Genomic DNA, 27,725 nt, shown 5'->3' with positions numbered 1-27,725 from the left:
AACAGAGATTCACATAGAAAACAGCTGTTTTACATTGTAATATTTCACTATTTTACTGTATTTTTTTTAATCAAATAAATGCAGCCTTGGTGAGCAGAAGAGACTTCTTTAACAAACATTAAAAATCTTACTGACCCCAAACTTTTGGTAGTGTAGTTAACCTGGTGATGGATGAATTAATTTTCTTAGATCACCTCAAATGACTCCTATTTTTTTTTTATTAATAAAAGCACTTTAAGCTTGTTTTTGGTTTTTAAAGTCTTTTTATTGTAGCTGCTTTACTGTAAACAAAACATCCACAGGGCTCGCTGTGATGAGTCACACTGCTCATGTTTATCAGGACTCATGAATATTAATGAGGCGTGTGTGTGTGTGTGTGTGTGTGTGTGTGCGCAGCTGCAGGTGTTCTGTCCTTCCTGACGGTTCATCCGGCGTCAGTCTCTGGGGTCAAACAGATTCTGCCCAAAACTCTCTCCGCTGTAGGCGCTAACATGCTGCCACACTTGGTAAGATGCTTACAATCAATACTCCATGTTTTACTGAATCCTGCTCTCGAGTCACATGACACACAGACCCCTCCCACCGTCTCCATGGCGATAAGCCCTCCATTAACATTGTGTGAGGTGACCCGGGAGAGACTGTAAGCGGATCACAGAGTGCTGGAGTCAGCAGGATTACACTCCTCATCATCCTATTAGCATAGATGCACCTCCTCACCTTTCAGTGACAACTCACTTTTTTGAGATCAAAATGTGTCCCCTGTGAGATTTGCTTGGATCCAGTGAGAAAGTGTTTTTATGAGAGAGGGGGGGGGATTGAGACTAGAAGAACTGGTTGCTTCAATAAGCTTTATATAGTATTTTCTTTCATCTTTACTTCAAAACTGTCTAAAAAGGGTGATATTTGATGTATTTGAGGTCTGAGATGTGGGAACGGTGAAGAGGGAGAGAGAGGGAGAGGGCAAACATTGTGCATTTTAGGTCCGCATTAGCTATGTTTCCATCCAAAGTTACTAAATTGGAATATCGCATAAAACATTTGTGAATAAAGCACCGTTTCCATCCAGTGCGTTGAAGAGAACTTCCTGATTAACTTGCGCTAAACATCACGAAGAGAACTAAATTTGCTGCAGCAGGAGAAGGCACGGTATATAATAACTTGTGTGTACAATAAACTACGAGCTTCAGAGCGCGCAGACGTGTTTAGGAACGCAGTTCTGAGAGTTAATTATAATGAAGCACTCTGACGAGACTTTGCTCAAGCATTTCAGATGCAGTGCGTTGAGATCGGTCTGTTGATTAGTCCAGTTTTATTCTGCCCCATCACAAACTCGCATGTCTTTTTTGATGTGCATTAAGAAATGTATTCAGTAAAGGTGTTTCTATCATAGTTCATGCGCATGTTTTCTTACCGGATAAGACATTTATCCTACTTAGCTGAGCGCATACGTTTTTTTTATGCGCATTTTTAGAATTTATGCACATCTTGGTGTTTCCATCCAGCGCTTTTTTTTATGCAATATTCTAAAAATAGGTGTATGGAAGCATAGCTGTTGCTGTCTAATCAGCCAATATTGTCTTTAAAAGCCTGCATAACACTTCATCTTTTATAACATGGGATATTGACCAAATATATTCAATCTTGATTTTTGTAAAATGTTGCAACAACAAAATTACAGTTTTGGACATATAGGATAATAAAAATGTTCTTAAGTAACTTCAAATGAGCGTGTAAAGCAGATATCTTTAAAAGAGATTCCGTGTGAATCTGCGCAATGTTCTCACCTTTTCCCCTCCTCACCTGTTTGCATCTCTCGGGGTTCCCACGGGTCATGGAATTTCTGGAATATCATGGCATTTTAAAAGGTCTATTCCAGACATTGAAAGTCAGGCAATTTGTTTTTTTTGTCGAAATCGTGGAATATCAAGGAAGGGATTTTTGTTTGTCACTTTAAATTTTAATTTCCATTTATCAAAACATAATTTTTCTATACGGTATTTTTTTTTTAATCACGTTGTTTCACGCGTTTTGCCTGTTGCTATGGTTACTCTGCTGTATTCTCTTCCCGCTCGTCACTGGCAATCACTTAAAGGAGTAGTTCACTTTCAGAATGAAAACTGTCATCATTTACTCACCCTCCACTTGTACCTGTACGAGTTTCTTTCTGCTGTTGAACACAAAAGAAGATATTCTGAAAAAGGTTTAGTATCCGAGCAGTTGATGGGCACCATTGACTTCCATAGTATTTTTTTTCCGTCAATGGTGCCCATTAACTGCTCGGATACTAAACCTTTTTCAGAATATCTTCTTTTGTGTGGAGGGTGAGTAAATGATGATTCTGAAAGTGAGCTACTCCTTTAAGTCAAAAGCGGTCACCAGGCTGTACCTGTTAACTAAGGCATAATGTAAATTTCAAGAGCTTTTGGCGACAAAATAACCACTTCAAAGACTGGGTGTTAAAAGTAGACGACAGAAAAGCAAAAACTAAATCTGAAGAAATAAAGAGAGTGAATGGACAGAATTCAGTCTGCTGGACTTTGGTGAGCTTGTTTGTGTTGAGAATCGCAGTGATGATGATGAAGGGTGTCCTGCAGTCTGCTGTCTCTCTGCAGGTGATCAGCACTCCTCAGAGCAGCAGCGTCCCCGCCGGTCTCCTGTTAACCAGCCCACACACACCAACCTCACTCCTCCAGACGCAGGAGTCCTCACCCTGCTCGACCGGGTTAGTTAACACGCCTGCTAGAGCCGCACCATTCTGGATAAATTGAGAATCACAGTTTTTTTTTTGTCTCAAATAGAGATCACTATTCTCCCACAGTTCTGAACTAACCAAAACAATGTTTGAGAATTGCTGCAGTCTATTAAAAAAGTTTTAGTTTATTATTTAGAGTATCATTTCATTAAAGAAATCATTTCATATTTCCATAGTAATAATAATAATAATAAAACTGATTGAAGGTATAGTTCACCCACCCAAAACTGAAAATTGTCAGGGTTATGCATGGTTTCGCTCTTATTAAAGCTGATGTGATGTTATTCAGGCTCTTAGACGAATCGTTTTGTTCTCTCAGGCGCAGCAGGAAGGGCGATAAGAACGGCAAGGGCTTGCGGCATTTCTCCATGAAGGTGTGTGAGAAGGTGCAGAAGAAAGTGGTGACGTCCTACAACGAGGTGGCAGACGAGCTGGTGGCCGAGTTGAGCTCCGGAGACGACAACAACATCTCCCCGAACGATGCGGTCGGTCCCTAACCCTAACCTCACGCTCACTTCCTGTCAGACTTCCTGTCGTGCGCTGGCTTCTGCCGCTTCTGTGAGAAATCTCTCTCCAAGTCTTGAGGACAGACTTTATTATCAGCAGTGCTGGGAAGGTTACTTTGGAAATGTAACGGGTTACAGATTACAAGTTGCTCTATTTAAAATGTAACAAGTAGTGTAACTATTTCAATTACTTTATTAAAGGAATGTAACTGATTACATTTTATTACTTTTCTAAAAGCTGTTAATCATTTTGAAACTTTTAAAGCAGACAGGTTTAACCCTTACAGTAGCGCTCAACACTGAATACTGTCAGAATCCGTCATCACTTGAATTAAGATTATAATAATTTAATTTTAAACCACAAAATCAGACTTTGAGATCATTCTGAGGTTAAAAACTGATTTAAAACCATAACAAGAAAAAGTTTAATAGCTATGATACTGTTTTTGAAATCAAAACTTTGCATAGCTATGACAGAAAACACTGGCATCTGACAAAAAAACAGTTAATCTTAAAAAAAAATAAAGCATTTACATAAACCTATCAAATAGGAAATAAAACGGTTATTGAGATGTGTCCCAAACTCCTGAAACATTAGAGCAGTCGATGCAATTTATGAAAGAACTCAATTACATCTGTATGTGAGTGTGTGTGAAAAGAATTCAGAAGTAACCCCCTTTGTAATCGTTAACATTTTCATAAGTAACTAATTTAATTACACATTTTGTGCAAAAAAAAAAATCAAAACATTTGAGAAAATCATCTTTAAAGTTGTTCAAGTGAAGTTCTTAGCAATGCATATTACTTTTTGATATATTTACGGTAGGAAACTTACAAAATATCTTCATGGAACATGATCTTTACTTAATATCCTAATGATTTTTGGCATAAAAGAGAAATGTATAATTGTGACCCATACAATGTATTGTTGGCTATTGCTACAAATATCCCCCAGCGACTCAACACTGCTTCTGTGCTGCAGGGACACATTTTTTGTCTAATGTCAAACAAAATAGGATGTGCAGCTTCACCATAAAATGTATTTTTGTAATTATAACAGTAGAATAGCTTGATACATAAATGGCTGTATTCAAATTGATTATACTTGATGAATTCATATTTTGGCTAATAGAAATCTTCTACGCTTGCTCGTGTGCTTTCTCCTTCAGCACGTGTACGACCAGAAGAACATCCGGCGACGGGTTTACGATGCTCTGAACGTCCTGATGGCCATGAACATCATCTCCAAAGACAAAAAAGAGATCAAATGGATTGGGTTCCCCACCAACTCGGCGCAGGAGTGTCAGGACCTGGAGGTCAGTGAGTCGCGAGCAGACTTGAAAATGTGACTACAACATGATTCAAGTAACTAACCCTCTAGTTAAAGAAAACACCCACTAGTATTTGTAAATATTAAGCCACAAAACGACTATTTAAATATGAATTCTGCGTGACTGTGTTAATGAATGGCGCAGACGCGCTGTTTTGTTTACCGCTCGTACTGAAGCGCGCGTGACGCTTGCGGTGATATTAACGTCTGCCGTCTCACTAATGAGGACATTAATACATGAACAACATCTCCAGTCACTTCATCAGCATTTGACCGTTTCCTTTGAGTAAAACTATCCTCATATCCTACACACACTGAAATGTAAAGGAAGGTATTCACGGCAACCCGTCAAAATAAAAGTTCGGTTTAACTTGAAGGCATTGTGACGGAAATATATTACTATTGTTCAGCAGAATGTACGTAATAGGCTGCTACTACTACTACTAAAATGATTAATACCTTATTTTTAAGGAATAATCATACAATATTTCTTCAGTGTTTTAATTGTAATATTAAATGACATTTATTTTCCAAAAAATAACATTTGTTTAATTTTCATTACTTAAAAGATAGATTAAATGAATGTTTTATGCCTTAAAAAGTGTAAATACACAACACAGAATTTCTGAGCAGAAAAATCATTAGGCTATTGTAAGTTTTAATGCTTTTAAATAATTAGACATGCTGAAACAGAATTTGGTAACAATAAAACACAAGGTTGGGCCCTAAACATGTAATTTTTGTTAAACTTTTAATAAATTGAAGTTAAGTTGTTTTAAGTTTCATGATTGTAATTAATTAGACATGCTTTTTGATTAATAAAATTTAATTTAACCATTAAAAAGGAGTTCAGAAAAACAAAACACAGCCGTAAACCTAGGGGAAACACTGTAAACGTTAAACAAATCACTTGTTAAATATCTTTGCAGAAAAGCTGCGTGAACTACAGCTACAGCTAGTACGAACTTGTCTTATACATCAGTGTTTCTCAGCTGGTGGTTCGCAGAGTGTACGGCCAAAGAAACGACGTCAACAACAAAAAACATCATTCTTAATGTTTTTCTGATACGAGACTTTTATTTTAAAAGGCGTGCACTTAAATCTGTTGACACTTCTGTGAGATGCAGTTTAAGTAAAGAGTGCGGTTCAGTGTCTAAATGAGATGCTGACGGGCTTAATGTCAGTGTCATTATTCTATCGTTATTTCCGTAACTTGTTATGAAATAAAACGTCCCTCACCTTTCTAAAAACACAGCGCTCAAGTTAGAAGAAGTTCAACTCCTGTCTTCTTGCATGTGCTTCATATTCCACTGCCTGCGTCGCATCTTTATCAACACGAAAGCTCATTCTGTGTGAACGGCGTTCTGTGTTGATGAGCGCGTGTGCATCTGTCTTGTGTCCTGAAGGCCGAGAGGCAGAGACGGCTGGAGAGAATCAAGCACAAGCAGTCGCAGCTGCAGGAGCTCATTCTGCAGGTACATCGCATCACTTCCAGTCTGGCACAGTGTGCACAATGAAAGTGTTTTTGCACGTCAGCTGCATTTTGTCATGCATTTCATGCACCATATAATATATCCGTTACCATTTTTACAGTTCTTCAATATTTAATTTATGTTTGAATAAATCCACCGTTTAAATGATTATTTAAAAAATGAGTTAGAGTAGAAATAGATATTATGTAATTGAGTTATAACTTCATCGAGTGTAATTTAGGTGTTTGTGTATATATGAATCAGTTCATTTTAACCTTCAATATTAGAGTAGTACCAACTGACTCATGTAGTTGAGAGATTTTTTTTTTTGCATGCTTGAGAGAATATATCCAAGAGTATATATCCAAAATAATCAATCAATAAAAAAATATATAACAGCAACATTTATTTGTGTAAAGATTTATTGCATGATATTTTCATGACAAGAGAAATTATACCTCAATTTTCGTTACAGGTGTCTTATTTAACAGCATTTAGTTTGATAAAACAATATAATTAAGTAATTTATTTTATTAAGTGCACAGTATTTTCATTCAAATGTAACGTTTAAGCCCCAAACTGACTTTACAAATGTCTTATAACTGCATTTTGTTGGATAAAATAATTGAAATTCACATATTATACATATACAATTTTATTACATGCATATGTGTGTATGTATATGTCTACATGCATATCAGGGTTTTTCCTGGGTCAAAAATGATTTTCGGTGGTGGCTGATGGTCATCCACACACCGCAAGAAGTTCCCTACCTACGTGATTTTATTGGTAATTTACTATACATCGTCATATAAATAACATTAAAATACTGTGGATTATTAAGGCTAAATGGGGTAGACGCGCTTGCGATCTCATTTCTGAGGTGTTCTGAGTAAACGATTAGTTATGAACCGGTTCAGACGGCGATGTCTCGTGAGTTCGGTGTTGGACAGATCAGTTGTTTTAACACTTTATTAGAATGAATCGGTTCAAAGGAGTCGTTTGGTCGGACATTAGCGCACATGGACGCGATGTGTGCAAATCCAGGCTGTACATCACACAAGATTTGTCAACGCAGAAAACGCTTCATCACTGCACAGGATCTGTGTTTGTTAACTGAGAGTATGGTTTATGTCCGACCTTGAACCATCATGTCTGTGTATTGTTAGTAATATGTCTGAAGGAGAGAGAGGGCTCTTTCTCTGCCTCAGTTTACAAGCGCAGCAGCCATTTACAAAACATTTTCAATGCAGGAAAAACCCTGCATATACATATTTCTTTGGTGTTAGTATTTTTGTATTTTTTTAAATATGTATTTATTTTAAATCAAGGCAAATCTCTTGATTTTGCCCAATTAAATAAATCGCTAACTAAATTATTTATTTTAAATCAAGGCCAATCTCTTGTTTTCCCCAAATAAATGAATCGGTAACTAAATCTGGAAATAGTTCCCTCCTGCTGACTGCATGTCGCACATACAACTGATGATTCCTGCAAGTCTGATTTCTCGTGATTTGCAGCAAATCGCCTTCAAGAACCTGGTGCAGCGCAATCGTCAGGCGGAGCAGCAGAACAAGAGAGCTCCACCTCCGAACACAGTCATCCACCTGCCCTTCGTCATCGTCAACACCAGCAAGAGAACCGTCATCGACTGCAGCATCTCCAACGACAAGTGAGCGCATGCCGTGTGTTCAGCTCCGTCTGCTCTTCCCGTCTGACGCGGCTCCTGTCTCCACAGGTTTGAGTATCTCTTTAACTTCGACAACATGTTTGAGATCCACGATGACGTGGAGGTGCTAAAGCGCATGGGCTTGGCGTTTGGTCTGGAGTCGGGCCGCTGCAGCCCGGAGCAGCTGAAGATCGCCAAGAGCCTCGTTCCCAAAGCCCTGCAGCCGTACGTCACAGGTGTGTGTCTCAACTCAGTGATGTGGAGCTGCTTCGAATCATCATAAAGTGGTGTAGAAATGTGATTTGACTTGTGCTGAGCTTCATGAGCGATATTGATTTCTACACTGATATTGTAGAAATGGCGCAGGGTGCCATTAACCAGCTGATCGGAGAGCTGTCCCATGTGGCCACGTGAGTATCACACGATCTTAAAACATTATTATTTAATAATTGGATTGTTTTGGTTGCATTTAAGTTGTGGTGCAACAAATACAAATTCTGGGCTGAAACTGAAAATCTGTCTGGAATGACATGAAACTGAGACGGACTCAATCCAGAAGAACTGATGCTTCAAGAAACCTCCTGAGAAACTCTGCTCGAATGCACCGAGGACAAAAGCTGCTTTAAAGTGCCCCTATTATGGATTTTTTTAAATGGACCTTTCATGCAGTGTGTAACACAGCTCTAAGTGAATGAAAATACCCTGCAACGTTTTAAATCTGAAAGTGCACCGTGTATAAAGTTATTGTCTCTCAAAAGAAAGAGTCGACTCTGAATCATTTAAACGAGTTGTTTTTCAAATGAATCCCAAGCCGTTTCATGAGACACTTCAGCAGAAGAAAGAAATCAAAACAGGGACGATAATCAGTGAGCGCCAGCCAATGAGATCGACATTTGCGCATTAGCTCCGCCCACTACCGGAATTAGGTTATTAAAAGCTAAAGAATTCAAGATTAACGTTATTTTTACAGGAAAATACAACAAAAATTGGCTAATGTTAGACATCTTTTAGTCGCCCAGAGTAAAGATTTAGTCGCATATGTGAGTGATTTACTTGCAATGTAGAGGGTTGTTTATTAGGTTTGGGAAAATCAATTCCAGAATCCGATACTTAAGGACAGGACTCGGATATTTGTCGTAAAATTAACATTTCAGTTCCACCTATTAATTCCTGTGTGCATCTTTTATTTAAGTGGTGTAAACGTGCTGTTACAAATGTAGCTATTTGTCTTTGAATCATTCATTCAAGAGATTCATTCAAAACCGCTGATTCATCCGGTAACCAAACGAGTCAATCTTGAGTGAGTCATTGAATCATTTCCATGAGATTTGTAGTTGTCTAATATTTTTTCTTCAGAATTGTGAGAACTACAACCTCCATATAAAACAAGAAAAACAAGTCTTAATTTATCCAGATTAGTGCCGCTCTATTTTGCACACAAACAGCTCTTAATCGAGTCCAGTTTTATGCAGCCGGCTGATTATTGTTCACGGTATTCAACAGCAATTAAATGTTTTGCAAAAAAAGACCCTGTCTGTTAAATCCAGGCTAAAGTCTCAAAATCTAATTATGAGGTAACAAGCATCAAAGTTTGATTTCAACCATTAATTTCACTATGATTTCAATCTTTGACATGACCTTACTCGGTCAATATTAAAGATATAAAGGTTATATTTTCATAGAATGTTCTACGTCTTTATGAAGGATGATTTTATGTAGAAAGCAGTAACTCACAAAAAAAATGACTTTAGCTGGGTGTGTCCCTGCAGCACAAAAGCAGTGTTGAGTCGCTGGGGGATATTTGTAGCAATAGCCAACAATACATTGTATGGGTCACAATTATACATTTCTCTTTTATGCCAAAAATCATTAGGATATTAAGTAAAGATCATGTTCCATGAAGATATTTTGTATGAAAATTGACCCTCATGACTGGTTTTGTGCTCCAGGGTCACATATGTTTGCTATCTAAATGTTTGACCACATTGGAATCGGTAAGAATCTAATTAGAATTGGAAAGACGTTTGACTGGTAGTGTATTTTGGGATGAAACTGAACATTTTCAGGTGCATCACTACATTTAAGTAACGAGAGTTTCTGTGTGCATGCAGCGACCGCGGCGCGTCCAGCTCCAACGGCTCCAGGGTGGAGACACCCACGTCCTACATGGAGGAAGAGGAGGACGACGAAGACGAGGACTTTGATGAAGATGAGGACGATTAGGACGGGCCTGGAGCTGCTGATTCTGAGTTTGAGCTCCAGAACCCGTCTGGATCGGGATCACATGCAGATTCCCTTTGTTCCCCCAGTTCTTGTTGTGATCCTGCTGTAAGGATTCCCTCAAATGCTTCCTATAATTCTTCAGCTCAGTCTATTATCTTCAGTAGCTTATGAGCAGATAAGCTCGAATGATCGTCTTTGTGCTGCTGCTCCTGCTGGCTACTTTTGAAGAGCGCTGTTCACCGAGGCTGAGTTTTTCTACCGGTTTGTTGTGTTTTGCTCTCATAGGCAGCTATTTTTGATATTGGAGCTTTTTCTGGACGTTTGTTGTGACATGCAGCTCTTCAATCACAGACAACAACAAACGAACGTCAAACAAACGTCCAGCCTTTTTTGTACAATGTAACAAATACTAAGGAAATATACTTTTCTTATTCATGTATAGACATTAAACGGAAAGAACGATTTATATGCTTGTGTGGTGGTTTTTTGTGTCTTGAGTGATGTGAAATAATAAAATTATTAGATGTTTAAGTGCATTTGTGAAGGATGAAATTAGTATGCAATCATGATTTCATTAGCAAAATATCACCTGCAAGACCGTCATTCAACAGATTGAGAAAAGAAAGTTAGGGCTAAATAGCAACAATATGATTCATGTAATCCAATAATAATGTGTTTTCATGTACAATAACACTATCTGTTATTATGTTTCTGTAAAATCAGAAAGACGATGGCTTTCCTTAGACACCATTTATTTATTTTTATTTTTATTTTTGCATTCATTCAACACCCTACTTGTTACCTTAAAATGCTAAAAATCTAATGTCTATATAATCCTTAAGCGAAGTAAGAGAATTGTTTGTGTTCATAATCTTTGATATGAAAAAATCTTCATATAGAGACTTTTTAGCTTCCAGTCAACACTGCTTTTGTGCTGCAGGGTCACATATGTGCTTGAGTCATTTGATGAATTAATTCTGAATTATAGGATGTTTGGAGTGTCGTTGTGGTGAGTGATGTTCTCGCTTCTCCATCAGTGAGAGGTGTTAACTTGAGGAAGGTATTATGGAGTTAGAGGATAAAGCCTTATGAAAGATGTTGAGTCAGGTGGATCCGTCTGAGTGTGTGTGTGTTGCAGGGCTTATTGTTCACTTTCCCATCAGACTCAAGACGTCGTGCTGGATCCATTGGTCACTGTCCGTTCCTCTGCATCTCATGATCTAATCCCACACTTCTTCTCCAGTGAGGACCAGTCTCACGGCGCTGAGCTCCAATGCTCTCGCTGTGACCCTTCAGCTGCCAATCTCGTCTCGCTCTCACTCCGAAAGTCCCAGTTCAGTTCCCTCGCCTCGCCATGGACATCGGCGGCCTGACGACGGTGGTGGCCAACTCGGCGTACATCTCGGCCCGTGGCAGTTTCGACGGCACGGCTAACCCGGCGGCCAACCGAGACAAGAAGTACCATGCCAAACTCAAGCTGCCCCACATCACGGTGTGCGAAGGTCTGAGAGAAACTCTGGATCTGCAGTTTAAGAGCATCTGCGTGGAGCAACCCATTGGTAAGCGACTGTTTCAAGAGTTTCTGGAAACCACCAATGAGTATAAAGGCCCTTGTCGCCTCTGGAAGGACGTCGAGGCGTATGACACCGCCGAGGATAAAGACCGAGCTCAGAAAGCCGCCAAAATCCTCCAGCGCTACATGGAGCCTTCGGCCAAGCACTTCTGCCCGTTTTTACCCGAGAACGACATCACCAAGGTGAAGGAGCGGCATGAGGAGGTGGCGGATGACCTGTTTGTGCAGATCCTGGCCAGCGTTTTCAACTTCCTCAAAGAGGTTCCCTTCACCTTCTATCTAGAGACCATGTACTTTAAGCGGTTCCTCCAGTGGAAGTGGCTGGAGATGCAGCCCGTAGCCGAGGACTGGTTCCTGGACTTCCGTGTTCTGGGTAAGGGTGGATTCGGAGAGGTGTCCGCCTGTCAGATGAAGGCCACGGGGAAGCTGTACGCCTGCAAGAAGCTCAACAAGAAGAGGCTGAAGAAGAGGAAAGGCTATGAGGTATGAAAGTGGCTTGATGCCTTTGGTTGAGGTTTGGTTATGAGGATCTTGCCATTGGTGTCCAAAGGACTTACTACTGTTTGAATGAAGAGTTAGTTGTCTGTTCAAATGATTGAAATGTAACGTTAATGGGGTTGAAATAGGTTTAGGGTGCTCTGGTGCTTTGGGCCTGAAATGGGTCAATATGATTTTTTTGAGTGTCTTTGGCCGGTTAGAGCAAAACCATTTGAGCTGCTCTTTCCACAACGTTTATCCAATCTTCACCAAATTTGGTGCAGATGGTCTTTAGAACCTTACTGATAAAATAAATCACAGAGATATTGGAAATTTAAAAGCATGTGTTTTGAACCCAATAAATTAAACTCGGTGGTCGCTCGTAAAAGCAAAACCAAACAGTTTTGGTTTAAGGCACAAATGGCACCATTTCCTCATTTTTTATGGCGATGTCCAGGGCAATAGATATGTATTGCAAGACTAGTAATGGTAACGCTTAGATAACAGGATGTGGATCCTGATTGACATGTTGGTTTTGTGCGATTAAGCAGCTCAGACGTGACATTGATGATGAAGGTGAAGGCTTTACTGCGGGTGATATGCTTTACTAGCGCTTCACTCCAACAAAGCAATCCTGTTTTAGATCACAACTTATGAAATGACCAAACATTCCAAATTAGAGTGTGCTTGTACCAGTTTTGGACTGTTGACTGATTTCCGTCAGAATAAATGATGAAAGCCTCCAGTGATGATAAAGGCCATTGAGTGCAGCAGAGCATCATGTTCCTCTTCATTCTTCATCAGTATTGATCAGATGTGCACGTGTTTGAGCGTCTGTAAGCATCAGTCAGATGAGTGAGCAGCTCTGTGGACCAGCGGCAGCATTAGAGCCGGTGAAGCTTTAGCGCTTTGGCCTTCAGCTCATTATGAAATGCAACTCCAACACATTTAATTATGGAACAGATTTGTTGTGGAAATCCTGGACAGGAAGAACGCTGGTGTGTCCTTGTGTAAATGTTGAACGCTGTCCATCGTGAGTCCAAAGATTATTAAAGACCTCATTCATAGTAACAAGCATGAAGACATCATTCACTGACAGATTATTGTGCTGTTTGGAAACAGTCGCTCTTCTGTTATGCATCGGTTGCGAAACAGAAAACTGGGAAATGCATCCTGCATGTGTCATAATGCATGAAATAAACTACAGTAGGACAACTAGTGCTTTGGTTCACATATATAAAAGAGAACATCTGTGTTAGTATACTGAGGTTCTTAAAATACATAGATATTGGATATTCAAAAGCATGTGTTTTGAACCCAGTGAAATCACCTGGGCGATTGCTTGCATCACGCCTGTTCTTTACATTGTGATCTTGAGCTCAGAGCTCAGTAGCTTTGTAACAGCGCCACCTACTGGTTTAATGTTAAACTTTAAAGTTTCCTCGTAACCTTTGACCCAGTAGGCCTGTTTGGCTGTGATGCACTGCACTTTTGATGAGCTCATTGCCCTGCTTCGCCTGTGATTGCTGGTTTCATATTTAATTTTATTTTTTAGTTTAGTTTAATTGTTTCGTGAATTTCTGTATGTATTTTAAAGAGTCTGTGTCATTCTTCTGCAGGTACCATGTCTATAATGTGGATGAGAATAACCCAGGGTTTTCTGAAGCCAGAGCGTGTTATTATGCTGCTCAGATCATTCAAGGACTGGAGCATCTTCACCAGAAGAGAATCGTGTGTGTGTGTGTGTGTGTGTGTGTGTGTGTGTGTGTGTGAGAGAGTGTGTGTGTGTGTGTGTGTGTGAGTGAGTGTGTGTGTGTGTGTGTGTGTGTGTTTTCAGGGTTCATGGCCCCGGAGCTGCTCAAGGGTGAAGAATATGATTACTCAGTAGATTACTTCACTCTCGGGGTCACGCTGTACGAGTTCATCGCCGCCAAAGGACCCTTCAGGACTCGAGGAGAGAAGGTGATCTTCAACAGATCTCCAGAGGATCTTTAGTAGAATCACATTCATGCATTCAACAGATGCTTTTATTTAAAGCGACTCACGCAGAACGTGCTTTAGCTTGGAGTGAGAAAAGTGCAAGGCCTTGTTCTAAATAACTCATTTGAACTCGAGTGAAGTATTTTTAGAATGGTGTGTCATGCACGAGACGCAGAGACAGTCAGGCGGGCGTCTAAGCACAAAACAATGGAACAGTAGCGCGATGCAATGGAAAACGTCTTCTGTGTGCAATGCATTCATTGGGAATCGAACCCATGAGCTTGCCGTTGCGAGCACCATGTGATCTCCCTATAAAGAGACGTTTGATGGCGCTTCTGTAAAAGCAGATACAAACAGATCCTCCTAACATACACTACACGTGAAGCTCCATAGTAAACCTGCAGATGATGAAGTAGAGTAATATTCATGGATTTAATTCATAGCATTTTATTCATTCATTTTAATTTACATCTGCTAGATTTGTTATTATGCTTATTTTGGTGCAGCCCATAGAAACAAATGGAAGAATGTAATCTCTCTTCTATTTCTATTCTATCTACTAAAATAATTAACTTTTATTTGATGGTACTGTAATCGTTTAATCGTTTGGTGACGGCACCACCTACTGGTCAAATGTGTCAATTAGCATTAAAGGGATAGTTTACCCAAAAAATGAAAATCCTGTCAATATTTACTCACCCTCAAGTTGGTTCAAACCTGTATGAGTTTCTTTTTTAGCTATCAAACTCACAAAGAATGATATTTTTTAACCAAATAGTTGATGGTTCCCATTGTATGGAAGCCCGTTTCTGCCACTGAATAAAAATAGAAAAGGCAATTGTGACTTTTTATCTCACAATTCAGACTTTTTTCTCAGAATTGCGTGATATAAACTTGCAATTCTGAGAAATGAAGTCAGAGTTTTGTGATATTTACATTTACTTTTAGTCATTTAGCAGACGCTTCTATCCAAAACGACTTACAAAGTAGAAGATCGTCATCATTTGTAATGATATAAACTCGCAATTCTCTGTAATGATATAAACTCATAAAGATATAAACTCGCAAGTCTGAGAGCATATCAGTCTTTTTCCCCTCAGAACTGGACTTTATATCACGCAATTGTGAGAATTTTTTTTATTTAATTTATTTTTTTATTCAGTGGCGGAAACGGCCTTCCATACCATTGAAAGAAAATACTATGGAAGTCAATGGCTGTTCTAATGACAATTCTTCAGTTTTATTTGTTTGCTTGTTTTGTACTCTGTTTTTGTGCTTACAAACACTGTTATATCTGCAGCTGTTGTTCTTGGCTCTGTCATTGTGATTGTTTGCTCCTCAGGTGGAGAATAAAGAGGTGAAGAAGCGGATCCTGAACGACCCGGTGACCTACCCAGAATCCTTCAGTGAGAAAGCCAAGTCCATCTGTGAGGCTCTGCTGGCTAAAGAGGTGGACAAGAGACTGGGCTTCAAGAGCGGCTCATGTGACGAGCTGCGCGCGCATCCCTTCTTCAGCGAAATCAACTGGAGGAAACTCGACGCAGGTGTGAAGATGATGAGAGTTTAGAGCAAACACAAGCATGATTAGACCTTTACCCTACTCATCAAACGTTTGAAATCAGTATGGTTTTTAAAAATGGTTTTGAATCTCTTCTGCTCAGCAAAGCTGCATTTATTTGATCAAAAATACAGTAAAAATTGTGAAATATTTTTACAATTTAAACTAGCTGTTTTCTATGTGAATATCTGTTAAACTTTTTTTTTTCCTGTGATCAAAGCTGCATTTATTTGATAAAAAATATAGTAAAAATTAAAAAATATTATTGCAATTTAAAACAGCTGTTTCTATGTGAATATCTGTTCAACTGTAATTTGTTCCTGTGATCAAAGCTGCGTTTATTTGATAAAAATACAGTAAAAATTTTAAAATATTATTGAAATTTAAAATAGCTGTTTCTATGTGAATATCTATTAAACTGTAATTTATTTATGTGATCAAAGCTGTATTTTCAGCATCATTCCTCCAGTCTTCAGCGTCACATGATCTTCAGAAATCAGTATAATATGCTGATCTGCTGCTCGAGAAACATTTCTGATTATTATCAATGTTGAAAACAGTCGTGCTGCACAATATTTTTGTGAAAACCGTGATGCATTTTATTTGTCAGGATTCACAGATGAACAGAAAATAAACAGCATTTATTTGAAATCAAAATCTTTTGGAACATTAGAAATGTCACTTTTGATCAATTCAATGCGTCCTTGATAAATAAAAGCATTAACGAATAAAAAGAATTCTTACATTTCCCAAAATTTTGAATGAAAATGATCAGAGTTTCCACAAAAATATTGTGCAGCACGACTGTTTTCAACATTGATAATAATAATAAATGTTTCTTGAGCAGCAAATCAGCATATCAGAATGCATAAATGCAGCTGTGATCACAGAAATAAATTACAGTTGAACAGATATTCACATAGAAAACAGTTATTTTAAATAGTAAAAATATTCACAATTTTTACTGTATATTTGATCAAATAAATGCAGCTGTGATCACAGAAATAAATTACATTTTAACAGATATTCACATAGAAAACAGCTAGCTTAAATTGTAATAATTTTCAAAATTTTTACTGTATTTTTGATCATATAAATGCAGAGGAAAAACCTTACCGGACACTAGTGCAGATCCATCAGATCTTGTCTTCTGAGTGCACTAACGCCACACTGATGCCCTGTATACAGGAATTCTGCCGCCTCCTTTCGTACCGGATTCTAAGACGGTCTACGCCAAGAATCTGGACGACGTGGGCGCTTTCTCCACGGTGAAGGGGGTCTGTCTGGAGGACGATGACAAGACGTTCTGCGATGAGTTTGCGTCGGGAAACATCCCCATCCCCTGGCAGGAGGAGATGATCGAGACGGGCATCTACGGCGAGCTGAACGTGTGGGGTCCAAACGGCACGGTGCCCAACGACCTGCGCAGAGAATCCATCCTGGAGCCGCCGCCCAAATCCTCCACCTGCAGCATCTCATAACCACAGCAGCACCGAACCCTCAGATAGAGCACTCCAGCTTCAGCTGTGACCCTGGAGCACAAAACCAGTCTTAAGGGTCCATTTCTTGAAATTTAGATGTATACATGATCTGAAAGCTGAATAAATAAGCTCTCCATTGATGTATGGTTTGTTAGGATCTGACAATATTTGAAAATCTGGAATCTGAGGGTGCAAAAAAATCTAAATATTGAGAAAATCATCTTTAAAGTTGTCCAAATGAAGTTCTTAGCAATGCATATTACTAATCAAACATTAAGTTTTGATATATTTACGGTAGGAAACATACAAAATATCTTCATGGAACATGATCTTTACTTAATATCCTAATGATTTTTGGCATAAAAGAGAAATGTATAATTGTGACCCATACAATGTATTGTTGGCTATTGCTACAAATATCCCCCAGCGACTCAACACTGCTTTTGTGCTGCAGGGACACAAATTATTCTAAAAGCTCAGGGTGAAGGGTGCACTGCTCTTGAGTATTTATATGAGTGATTATTGAGTTTATTGAGCAGTAAACTGAGTTCAAGCACCGTTCTGTTCAAGCACGTTTAGCATTTAGGCTTTTAAACAGAACCGAATGAGAATATCTAAGTATAAGGAAAGAATAAAGAGCCAAATGCTTTGCAGTCTTTCTTTGGACATCCATAAAGCTCAGTCAGTAATAACTGTAAGTAAAATTAATGCACTGCAAAAAAAAAAAAGGTTTATCTTGCTTAGTATTTTTGGTTTAAGTATTTACAAATTCTTAAATTAAGACGCATGTACTAGAGAAGCAAAATGACGTAAGATATTTAGTCTTGTTTGTATGGGGGAAACTAAATTAAGTGCATTTTGCTTATAATAAATAAAATGATCTGCCGGTGGGGAAAGTAAAACAAGAGTATTTCTCTTTACCTACTTTTAGAGCATTTGACTTGTTTTAAGCACAATTCACAAGATTGGAAACAAGATTGAATATCTTACGTCATTTTGCTTCTCTAGTACATGCGTCTTAATTTAAGAACTTTTAGATATTTTGATTAGAAACAAGAGAAAATACTAAGTAAGATGAGCCTTTTTTTTTGCAGTGTTCTCATGTTGTGTTTGGGTTATTTACCCAAAAAATGTTATCGCATTGTATTAAAACGTTGAGTTTACTCACACACGGTTGCTTCTGGTCGAAAATGACCGGCCTACAAAAAAATCTGCTTATAAATCTTGTGTTATGCTGTATTATTAGAGCTTTGAACATCAGTTTTTGATTAAATATATTTGTGTAAATATTGACAAAATTATTCACAAATAATGCTTTATAACTCAAAAAAGGTGCATAAGTTCAGATCAACGAGTCTTACGATCAATCAGCTCCAAAAGCAAATATTGACTTTGATGCTAATTGACAGAAAACAAGTCGACAAACAGATTGAATCCCAGATTTGGTGATAATAATACAGCACAATGAGAGATTTATAAGAATAATAAAAAGGCTGCTCGTTTTTGACAGGAACACTAAATCAGGTGCAGGATTTTCAGCAGCGCAAGGGTTAATAAAGAAATGAGATGCGATTATCTGAGTAATAATGACATTGTTCTCTGATCCGAGTGAATGTCAGATTGGACAGATGTCTGTGTATATCTGTTGTTTATGATCAGTTTAATGTTGATTGATTTCTACACCGTCTGAATGAATAATTCAGTGCATTTCTCGTTTTTATTGAACTGGTCTCGAGCTCTTTTCATCCTGAGCTCAGTGTTTTTGTCTTTGGTCTTAGTGAGTTATTTGAATTGCTTTAATGAATGCCTTGATTGGTTGTGTTTGATGAGCCTGTCTGAGGGGGTGCACAGCACGGGTTAACGGGTTAGTTAGAGGGTAGTTAGGTGCTGTTGACTAGTCCTGCCATTGTTGCCATAAACACAAAGACGCTTCTGTGCATGACTTGCTTTCCTTCTAAGTGCCCTAGCAGAGATACCAGTAGCTCTACTTTTGGGAATCCCAATTTGTATTCATGTGAAAAGCTGTAAATGTCTTTAGGTTGCATTGGTTATCAAATCATCCTTTTGAATCATGTGAGAGCTGTCACAATTATGATTTCAAATAAATGTTTTGCCATAAATACACCTCAGCTCTGGGTGTCTGCGTGTTTTGAGAAAAATAAAGAAAAAAGTTATTTTTTGCTGATTTAAAGCCAGGATTGTTGTCATATTGGAGTTTAGTCCATTATGAGGCAGCCCGGGGCTAGTTGTCACACATTTTACTCCAGTGCATATTTGTCTTTTTTGTTGTTATTAAAAAAAAGTCAGTTTCTGTATAGACACAACCCTTAGAGTCTTAAATAAAAACGCTATTGAACTTGAAAAATCCCCAGAAATACTGTTAATTTAACCGGGGCATGTTGTCACAATGGAAACCTTGTTGACAAGATTAACGTGTTTTAAATATCAAACAATAGCAAAAATACTATATTTAAAATGTGTTATAAAAAAAACCCCATTCTGAAACACGAAACAGCAAAAAAGGAAACATGGGGGGGGAAATCAAACGTAGTTAATTGTTTACAATTACAACGTAAAAACCAAGAAACAACTAAAACGGAAAAAGTCAACCATAATTAATAAATTGTGTAGAATTACAAACCGTGACGCAACTTTCGCCGAAAACGTAATATTCATGAGGCGTCATCCACGCACATGCATATTCAAATGAGTTCTCGTTTACAATCCTATGGCCGCTTTAGTTGTTTTCAACAGGGACCAATCAGGGCGACCGTTGATCTGCGCCGTCCAATGAAAAGTCGGTTGAAATTTTAAATCTCGCCGAGCGCGCAGTCAGTCAGTCCGGCGGTTAGCGGAGAGAAGATGGCGGAGGAGTCCGCCGTTAGAGTGTGCGTCAGGGTCAGACCGCTCATCAAACGGTAAGAAACGCTGCATCTTTACAGAGAGGAGGGAAATCTAATATAAGTTAACAGAGTTATTAGTCGAGTGATTCTGACGACACCATCTTAAGCTAACTTGCTAGCGTTACAGAAGATTGTTTCTGAAGTAAACCTGTCCTAAAAACTAAATGCGCTTAGTTTGAGGAGGCCAGTTAAACCTGACGGATTCTTCCAAAGGAGACATGAAGAATTATTGTCATCTTAAATCAACACAAAAGGCTGTTTTTGTAAATATTTTAGAAACCGTGATATGTTCAATACTGTATTAGTCAGTAATAATATCCTTTATATTGAGTTGGTTTACCAGGTTTGACGAATTCTGTTAGTTACCGTCGAGCTCATTTATTATTTTAATCTTTATAATTTTTTTTACCATGTTATTAGCTCTTTTTGATTAAGTAAAAAAAACAAAAAACGAGGAATTCTTTAAAATGTACAGTTACACATGAAGCACACCAAGTGTGTGTTTTTATATCTATATATATATTAAAAAAAAGTTCAAGTTTTTATCGGTTAAAATACCAGTATTAACCCCAATAGAATGAATGGAATTTAATTAAAGGGGTCATATGATGCGATTTCAAGTTGTTCTTTCTCTTTGGAGTGTTACAAGCTGATTGTGCATAGATAAGATCCCTGAAGTTGCAAAGACTAAAGTCTCAAATCCAAAGAGATATTCTTTATAAAAGTTAAGAGTCAGCGAGAACCAGCCTTGAAGGGATAGTTCACCCAAAAATGAAAATTCTGTCATTAGTTACTCATCCTAATGTCGTTCCAACCCTGTAAGAGCTTCGTTCATCTTCAGAACACAAATTAAGATATTTCTGATGAAATCAGCATCCAGCATCCGACAAGCATCCTAACACCATCAAGGACATCGTTAAAATAGTCCATGTGACATCAGGGGTTCAACTGTAATTAAACGAAGCTACGAGAATACTTTGTGCACAAAGAAAACTAAAATAACGACACACTATAGCGCCATTTTAGAGAGTATCAAAGTCGTTATTTTAGTGGACACATGGACTATTTTAACGATGTCCTTGATGGTGTTAGGATGCTTGTCGGATGCTGGATGCTGGTTTCATCAGAAATATCTTAATTTGTGTTCTGAAGATGAACGAAGCTCTTACAGGGTTGGAACGACATTAGGATGAGTAACTAATGACAGAATTTTCATTTTTGGGTGAACTATCCCTTCAAGGCTGGTTCTCAGACCCAGCAGTAATGATGATCTGATGATTTCAGAGAGGAGTCTGAGAGTTCAGAGCCAGTGCAGCTCTTCTGGAGAGCCGACAAACAGGCCATCCATCAGCTGGATGATGACGGAGCTCAAACCAAGAGCTTCAGCTTCGGTGAGTCGAGCTCCAGCTGATCTTCACTCAGCGCTAGTGCAGCGCTTCATGTTCTGAGCTTCGTGTGTTTCAGACCGCGTGTTCAGCGCTGGAGAGACCACCACTCAGCTCTACCAGGACATCGCAAAGCCGCTGGTCGTGTCTGCCGTTGAAGGCTACAACGGTGAGTCCAGAGATCAGAGCAATTGCAATATATTCCAACAGGTGTTTGAAAGGCATGCTTGGTGTAATATCAGTCAACACAACCGCACGTGCTGCAGTACATACTAGGGTTGCTGCGGTAGACGGTAGAGATGCACCGAAATGAAAATTCTTGGCTGAAGCCAAAAAAAATGAAACACTGGGCCGGATACCGAACACGGTTTTTCATGTATTTTGACCATTTTTTTCACCATTGCAAAAATTAAATAGCCAAAATGTGCTTTTTACTGTTTTGTCTTGTTTTTCAAAGAAAAAATCAATTACAAAACAACAATTTAAAAATGTAACACTAAAAATTGTTTTACATTCTAGCAGACATTATACCAACAAAGCACAATTTAACTTAAAATTAATAAGTTACTAAAATAATATTTTTTGCCGATCAGACCCCCCTTGAACCAGGCGTGTATTTTTACTGTAAAATTAAAAGCAGCCTTGCTGAGCAGAAGAGACTTCTTTTAAAACATTAGAAAATATCACGGATCCCAATTTGAACACTGTATGTTATTATACATGTATTAACTTAGCTGTTGTAATTATCATTATTATTGTCTTTTTATTTTATTTTACTTTACAGAACAACAGTAAAATTACAATACTAACATTTATGAATGTTGGAGTTCTTGCTTTTTCTCAACTTTTGTTTTGGCGGAAATGCGCAGGAAGACCTCAATGCTGCTTTTTGTTGACGAATACGTCGCACATATCGCGTTGTCACATGCCTTGTAAAAAATTCATAAAAATGTGACTGAGCAACTAACGACTTTATCGGCGCAGATTTTCCTCGCGCTTTGGACTTTGAACGCTGGTTAACAAGCAGATCTGCTGCGGGTTCGTGCAGCGCTGTCAGAATACATGCAATGCGCGCGTGTATTAGAAAACATAACGTTCTACAGTTTATTTACGAACTGTTTAAGACCATTTCGTGATTTCAATCATCATACAGTAACCAGCAACAATCACCCCATCCTCTTCTCATCGAAGACGTGCGCTGCAGCACTAAACGGTCTCTCGCTGTCGGTGCTTGTAATGATTTTGACTTCTGCCATTTATCTAAGGTGATACTGGAAGTTTTTTTTTAAACATTCGTTTATTTATTTGGTTTCACAGTGTTTGCTGATTTTTTAATTTATTTTTAATTTAAACTGTAATTTTTTTTTTATTACATCAAGTATGCCGTGTCTCCCAGCTTTCTTATTCTTTTTGCTAATAAACGTACGTTTCTTATTTGGTTCCACAGTGTTTACTGATCTTCAGTTTTGTATACCTAAACTTTGTGCAGGTTATTTGTTATTTTATATTGGGCATATAGCATGGTGTATTTTTATTCATTTTCTTAATAAAAGTTCTATGTTGTATTTTGTTGTTTGAATTGAATTCAAGCAATTGGCGCCAAATTGCTGCTAATTTGAAAGTGAAAGTAAAATGCGCACGGCGCTTTTACAAGCTATTTAAAACAGAAGGAAAGCAATTTGCTCGGTCACTCACTATTGATTCCTAATTCATAATCTCCTATTTCCAGGCACGATATTTGCCTACGGACAGACATCTTCCGGAAAGACCTTCACCATGATGGGAAGTGAGCGTAACGCTGGAGTGATTCCTCTCGCCATGGCTGACGTCTTCAAAACCATTAAAAATGTAAGCGTTTGTGAATCTTCCTGGCGTCAACTCGAGACAAAACGTCTTCACTGCTATGGTGCAACAGTTCAGATCTGAGATCTTCCTCCAGAGGAACCACTTTACAGTGAATAACTGCTTATCTGTGACCCTGCAGCACAAAAGCAGTGTTAAGTCGCTGGGGGATATTTGTAGCAATAGCCAACAATACATTGTATGGGTCACAATTATACATTTCTCTTTTATGCCAAAAATCATTAGGATATTAAGTAAAGATCATGTTCCATGAAGATAATTTGTAAATCTCCTACCGTAAATATATCAAAACCTACTTTTTGATTAATAATATGCATTGCTAAGAACTTCATGTGAAAAACTTTAAAGATGATTTTCTCAATATTTCGATTTTCTTTTGCACCCTCAGATTCCAGATTTTCAAATATTGTTCGATCCTAACAAACCATACATTAAAGCTTATTTATTCAGCTTTCAGATGATGTATACATCTCAATTTTGAGAAATTGACCCTTATGACTGGGTTTGTGCTCCAGGGTCACATTTCCGTCTTCTCACAAATGATTAAAGGAATCGTTCACCTGAAAATGAAAATGTTGCAAAGTTACATTGAGTGAACTATTACTCTAGTTAATCAATCTTTTTCGTTCTATATCAGCGAAAGAAACCATAGTTTTATTTCTTTGCGTCTATCTAGTGTCCAAAGAAAGAGTTTCTCCTGCGTGTGAGCTACATGGAAATCTACAACGAAACGGTCACAGATTTGCTCTGCGAAAGCTGGAAAAGGAAACCTCTGGAAATTCGTGAAGGAAACTACGTAAGTTGTTTGTCTTTTATTGTACTCGCGCTGCGAATATGAGTTTCAGTGCTGAATGTGTCCACAGAAAAACGTGTACGTGGCTGATCTGACGGAGGAGCTGGTGACGTCTCCGGAGCAAGCCCTGTCCTGGATCACCAAAGGAGAAAGTAAAGCTGCACTGATTGCGTCACTCACTCACCCTTAATTCTGTCATACTTGTTTGCTCATCACTTTATTCATACAGAAAACCGACATTATGGAAAAACAAAAATGAACCAGCGTAGCAGCCGCTCCCACACCATCTTTCGCATGGTAAGAAGCGCGCGTGATGAACTGAAGTGTGTTTGCTGTCTGATTTAAGGTTGTTCTCTGAAGCGTCTCGTTTATTGTGTCCGTGTCAGATCTTGGAGAGCCGTGAGAGAAGTGACCCGGCGTCTGGTGAAAACGCTGATGGAGCCATCATAGTGTCCCACCTGGTGAGCTCAAGACAAACCAGGAACTGTCTGTGATTTCATTCACCAATGCCATTTAGTTCAGATAAGCAGCAGTTGTTTGTTTCCTGTTCCTGTAGAACTTGGTGGATCTCGCTGGTGCTGAGAGGGCGAGTCAAACGGGAGCAGAGGGTAATGTTTTGTTACTGCTATTCATTATTTTAGCCTGTTGCTTGTTTAATTTACTTAAGCTTTTGAGTTTTTTTTTTACTATTTAATTAGTTAATTTATTTATTATATATGACCCTGCAGCACAAAAGCAGTGTTAAGTCGCTGGGGGATATTTGTAGCAATAGCCAACAATACATTGTATGGATCACAATTATACATTTCTCTTTTATGACAAAAATCATTAGGATATTAAGTAAAGATCATGTTCCATGAAGATATTTTGTAAATGTTTTACCGTAAATATATCAAAACTTAATGTTTGATTAGTAATATGCATTGCTAAGAACTTCATTTGAACAACTTTAAAGATGATTTTCTCAATATTTAGATTTTTTTGCACCCTCAGATTCCAGATTTTCAGATATTGTCCGATCCTAACAAACCATACATCAATGGAAAGCTTATTTATTCAGCTTTCAGATGATGCATACAAAAAACCCTTATGACTGGTTTGTGCTCCAGGGTCACATTTAAAAATGGTTTCCTCACTCTGAGTGGTTTAAAACTTGATTCGATGAGTCTGTGGTCATTAAAAAAAAAAAGTCACTTTGACAGACCAATTTTTTTATGTGTTCAGTTAAATCTGTATATTACTCACAATAGTGAACAAACACACAAAAATGGAATGAGACAATAAAACATCCAAAGTGCAAAAATTCATTTAGACAGTGAAATTGATTTGATTGCTGTAAGCATTATTGCAAAAAATTATACTTTATAATAATGAAGAAAAAATATATAAACCTTAACAGATAAGGTTTAAAATATCTGAATGTTTATTTTTTTTCTAAGCATAAAATCTAGAATTCTTTCATAGCAAGTAGCTGGTACTTACAGTCTAGAATGACAGAGGTGCTTTTATCTTTTTGGTGTTTGAACCTCTCTTGTTCCTCTCTTGCAGGAGCCCGCTTTAAAGAAGGGTGCAACATAAACCGCAGTTTGTTCACACTGGGTCAAGTCATTAAGAAATTATCTGATGAGAGTCAGAAGTGAGTTATTTCATGACTTGCAGTAGGAAGTTTTACCGTCACTGAATCAGTTTTTGCTCTAACTGTAGCAAACGTGTTGTTTCTGTTCGATCCGAAAGGGGCTTCTTGAATTACAGAGACAGTAAACTCACCCGAATCCTTCAGAACTCTTTGGGTGGCAATGCCAAGACTGTCATTATTTGCACCATCACCCCAGCCACTGTCGACGAGACCGTCAGCACTTTACAGGTACGAGAGAAGACCCTTCGTTACCGATCTGGAGCGATATGGGTAGATGTGTTGAATTGGTGTTTTTACTGTGGTTAAAGTTCGCTAGTGCTGCGAAGCGCATGAAGAACGACCCTCACGTCACGGAGGTCTCTGATGAAGGGGCTCTCTTGAGAAGGTACCGCAATGAGATCGTCGATCTCAAACGACGTCTGCAGGAGGTGAGGATGTGGTTCACTTCAGGGCTGTCACGATTCAGTTCGAGTACTCCATTTTAAAAACGAGAATATCAGTATATATGCATTTTAAAGGCTATAATTCAGTTAATCAACCGATTACTCGATTACCAGAATAATGGTCAGTGACAGCCCTAGTTCTCGTCCAGTATTAACACGACCCATCATCTTCTGACTCGATTGTTTTCCGTCTCGTTACCCAGGTTTCCTCAGTCACACAAACTACTGCGACCGAGCGAGAGTCCCTGTGTCAGATTCTGCAGGAGAAAGACCAGCTCCAGAGAGAGCAGGAGGACAGGATCAAGAACTTAACCAAGCTACTCGTTACTGCCTCAAACGTCGCCCTAGTCCCTAAGGTGAACGCTTTCACTAGATTTAACAACCGTAAACCTCGGTGCTGGTGAAGATCTGATCGTTGCGTTTAAATGTGAAGGTTCCCAAGAGGAGAGTGACGTGGGGAGGGAAACTTCTGAGATCTGCTCATCTCGTGAATGAAGATCTCGCCTCGACGGACATGAGCTTTGCAGAGCCGTACGTCAAAAAGAGAAGAGCTGATTGTTCTCTGCCTGAAGAGGGAGAGGGTATGACTGTCTTATCATTGGAGACAATTAGCTTTACATGGAAATTATACTGCATTAGCTGTGAAAACAAGCCTGTAAACAGGGTCAGTGTTACACCAGGTAAATGTAATGTAATGTTTTGTGTCCAGATATGGATGAGTTTGACAGTCGGTTTGACTTCACTGCTCTGGACGAACCCGACATGGAGATGAGCAGCATCGCTGTCCGCTGCTCCTCTGAAGGGTGAGGTCTCACTACTGTCTTAGAACCGCTTTTACTAGGGATGTCCTGAGCCGATCTCGAGGATCAGTTAATCAGTGAATTGGATAACGCAGAAGAAACGCAGAAACTGCGTCTGAAGTGGCATTTAGATGTATTTACACAGTTTAATGCAGGACAAGAGTGCATTTAACCTGCAATTACAAATGCATAAATGATATTGATATATTAAACAAAAAACGTTGAATACTGATATTTGAAATTATTTAAATAAAAAGATACTTTAAATGTGAAATCAAAACCGCCAGTAGGTGGCAGCAAGTCACTTTTAGTAAGTGAGTCATTGCGATTGAACTGAATAATTCAGGAACGAAACGCCGTCATGTTGCTCAGAGACGCGAAACAGTGCTGTTCCTGTGTTTGGAATTATTTTTGTTGGCAAAATAGAGGAAAACGGTCAATATGGTGTCTAAAACGTAAGTCTCTTAATTCTTACTTATTAAATAAAATTTTAAAAAATCACATAATAGGGCTGTCAAAATGGCTGAAAAACGAAATTCAAATTTTGTACTTATTTTATCAATATTAACATTTTAAAATGCATAATTTCAGTTAGGGTGTAAAAAAGCTTTTGGCTTTTCTCCTGAGGCCACAAGAGGGCGCATCGAGCAAAATATTACTTCCTAACAATGTAACAAATACTGATATTATCAGTAACAATGACTCTTAAAAGAATAAGAACAAGTTATTTGAGTGAACAAATCATTTATTACAACAAACTTGAAACCCTTTTAATGAAAGCATTGAAGCCTCCTTTCTGAACAAAATACATTTCATTAAAAAAAAAAAAAAAAATTTTTTAATAAAGTTATACATCTTATGTATATCTATATTACACTTTA

At 38.4% G+C, this 27,725-nt stretch overlaps 2 protein-coding genes and 1 pseudogene across 2 annotated transcripts in view; all 3 read left to right on the top strand.

Moving 5' to 3' along the window:
• The first annotated feature begins 377 nt into the window (after positions 1–377).
• tfdp1b (transcription factor Dp-1, b) lies at positions 378–10,412 on the top strand. The gene is made up of 9 exons (XM_016259876.1): positions 378–506; positions 2,595–2,722; positions 3,072–3,237; positions 4,428–4,574; positions 5,995–6,063; positions 7,581–7,732; positions 7,799–7,965; positions 8,085–8,139; positions 9,841–10,412. Exons 1-9 carry the CDS (start codon positions 492–494, stop codon positions 9,950–9,952), a joined length of 1,011 nt encoding a protein of 336 aa, XP_016115362.1. The 5' UTR covers positions 378–491; the 3' UTR covers positions 9,953–10,412.
• Positions 10,413–11,057: 645 nt separating this feature from the next.
• Positions 11,058–17,197, top strand: LOC107573439 (rhodopsin kinase-like; annotated as a pseudogene).
• Positions 17,198–19,833: 2,636 nt separating this feature from the next.
• The window catches only part of LOC107573438 (centromere-associated protein E-like), a 32,502-nt gene continuing 24,610 nt past the window's right edge, over positions 19,834–27,725 (top strand). Inside the window, exons 1-15 of the mRNA XM_016259873.1 lie at positions 19,834–19,939; positions 21,209–21,315; positions 21,389–21,478; positions 23,039–23,157; positions 23,849–23,968; positions 24,036–24,117; positions 24,195–24,262; positions 24,352–24,426; positions 24,522–24,573; positions 25,514–25,601; positions 25,700–25,829; positions 25,910–26,029; positions 26,248–26,400; positions 26,478–26,625; positions 26,754–26,847. Coding sequence (XP_016115359.1) covers positions 19,884–19,939; positions 21,209–21,315; positions 21,389–21,478; positions 23,039–23,157; positions 23,849–23,968; positions 24,036–24,117; positions 24,195–24,262; positions 24,352–24,426; positions 24,522–24,573; positions 25,514–25,601; positions 25,700–25,829; positions 25,910–26,029; positions 26,248–26,400; positions 26,478–26,625; positions 26,754–26,847 — 1,502 coding nt within the window. The 5' untranslated portion in view covers positions 19,834–19,883. The remainder of the gene's footprint in view (positions 19,940–21,208; positions 21,316–21,388; positions 21,479–23,038; positions 23,158–23,848; positions 23,969–24,035; positions 24,118–24,194; positions 24,263–24,351; positions 24,427–24,521; positions 24,574–25,513; positions 25,602–25,699; positions 25,830–25,909; positions 26,030–26,247; positions 26,401–26,477; positions 26,626–26,753; positions 26,848–27,725) is intronic.

Source organism: Sinocyclocheilus grahami, unplaced genomic scaffold, assembly GCF_001515645.1.
Source record: "Sinocyclocheilus grahami isolate Dianchi unplaced genomic scaffold, SAMN03320097.WGS_v1.1 scaffold1943.1, whole genome shotgun sequence".
Taxonomy (NCBI): Eukaryota; Metazoa; Chordata; class Actinopteri; order Cypriniformes; family Cyprinidae; genus Sinocyclocheilus; species Sinocyclocheilus grahami.
Note: the sequence above shows the minus strand (reverse complement) of the source record. Positions and strands in the feature narration are given on the sequence as shown.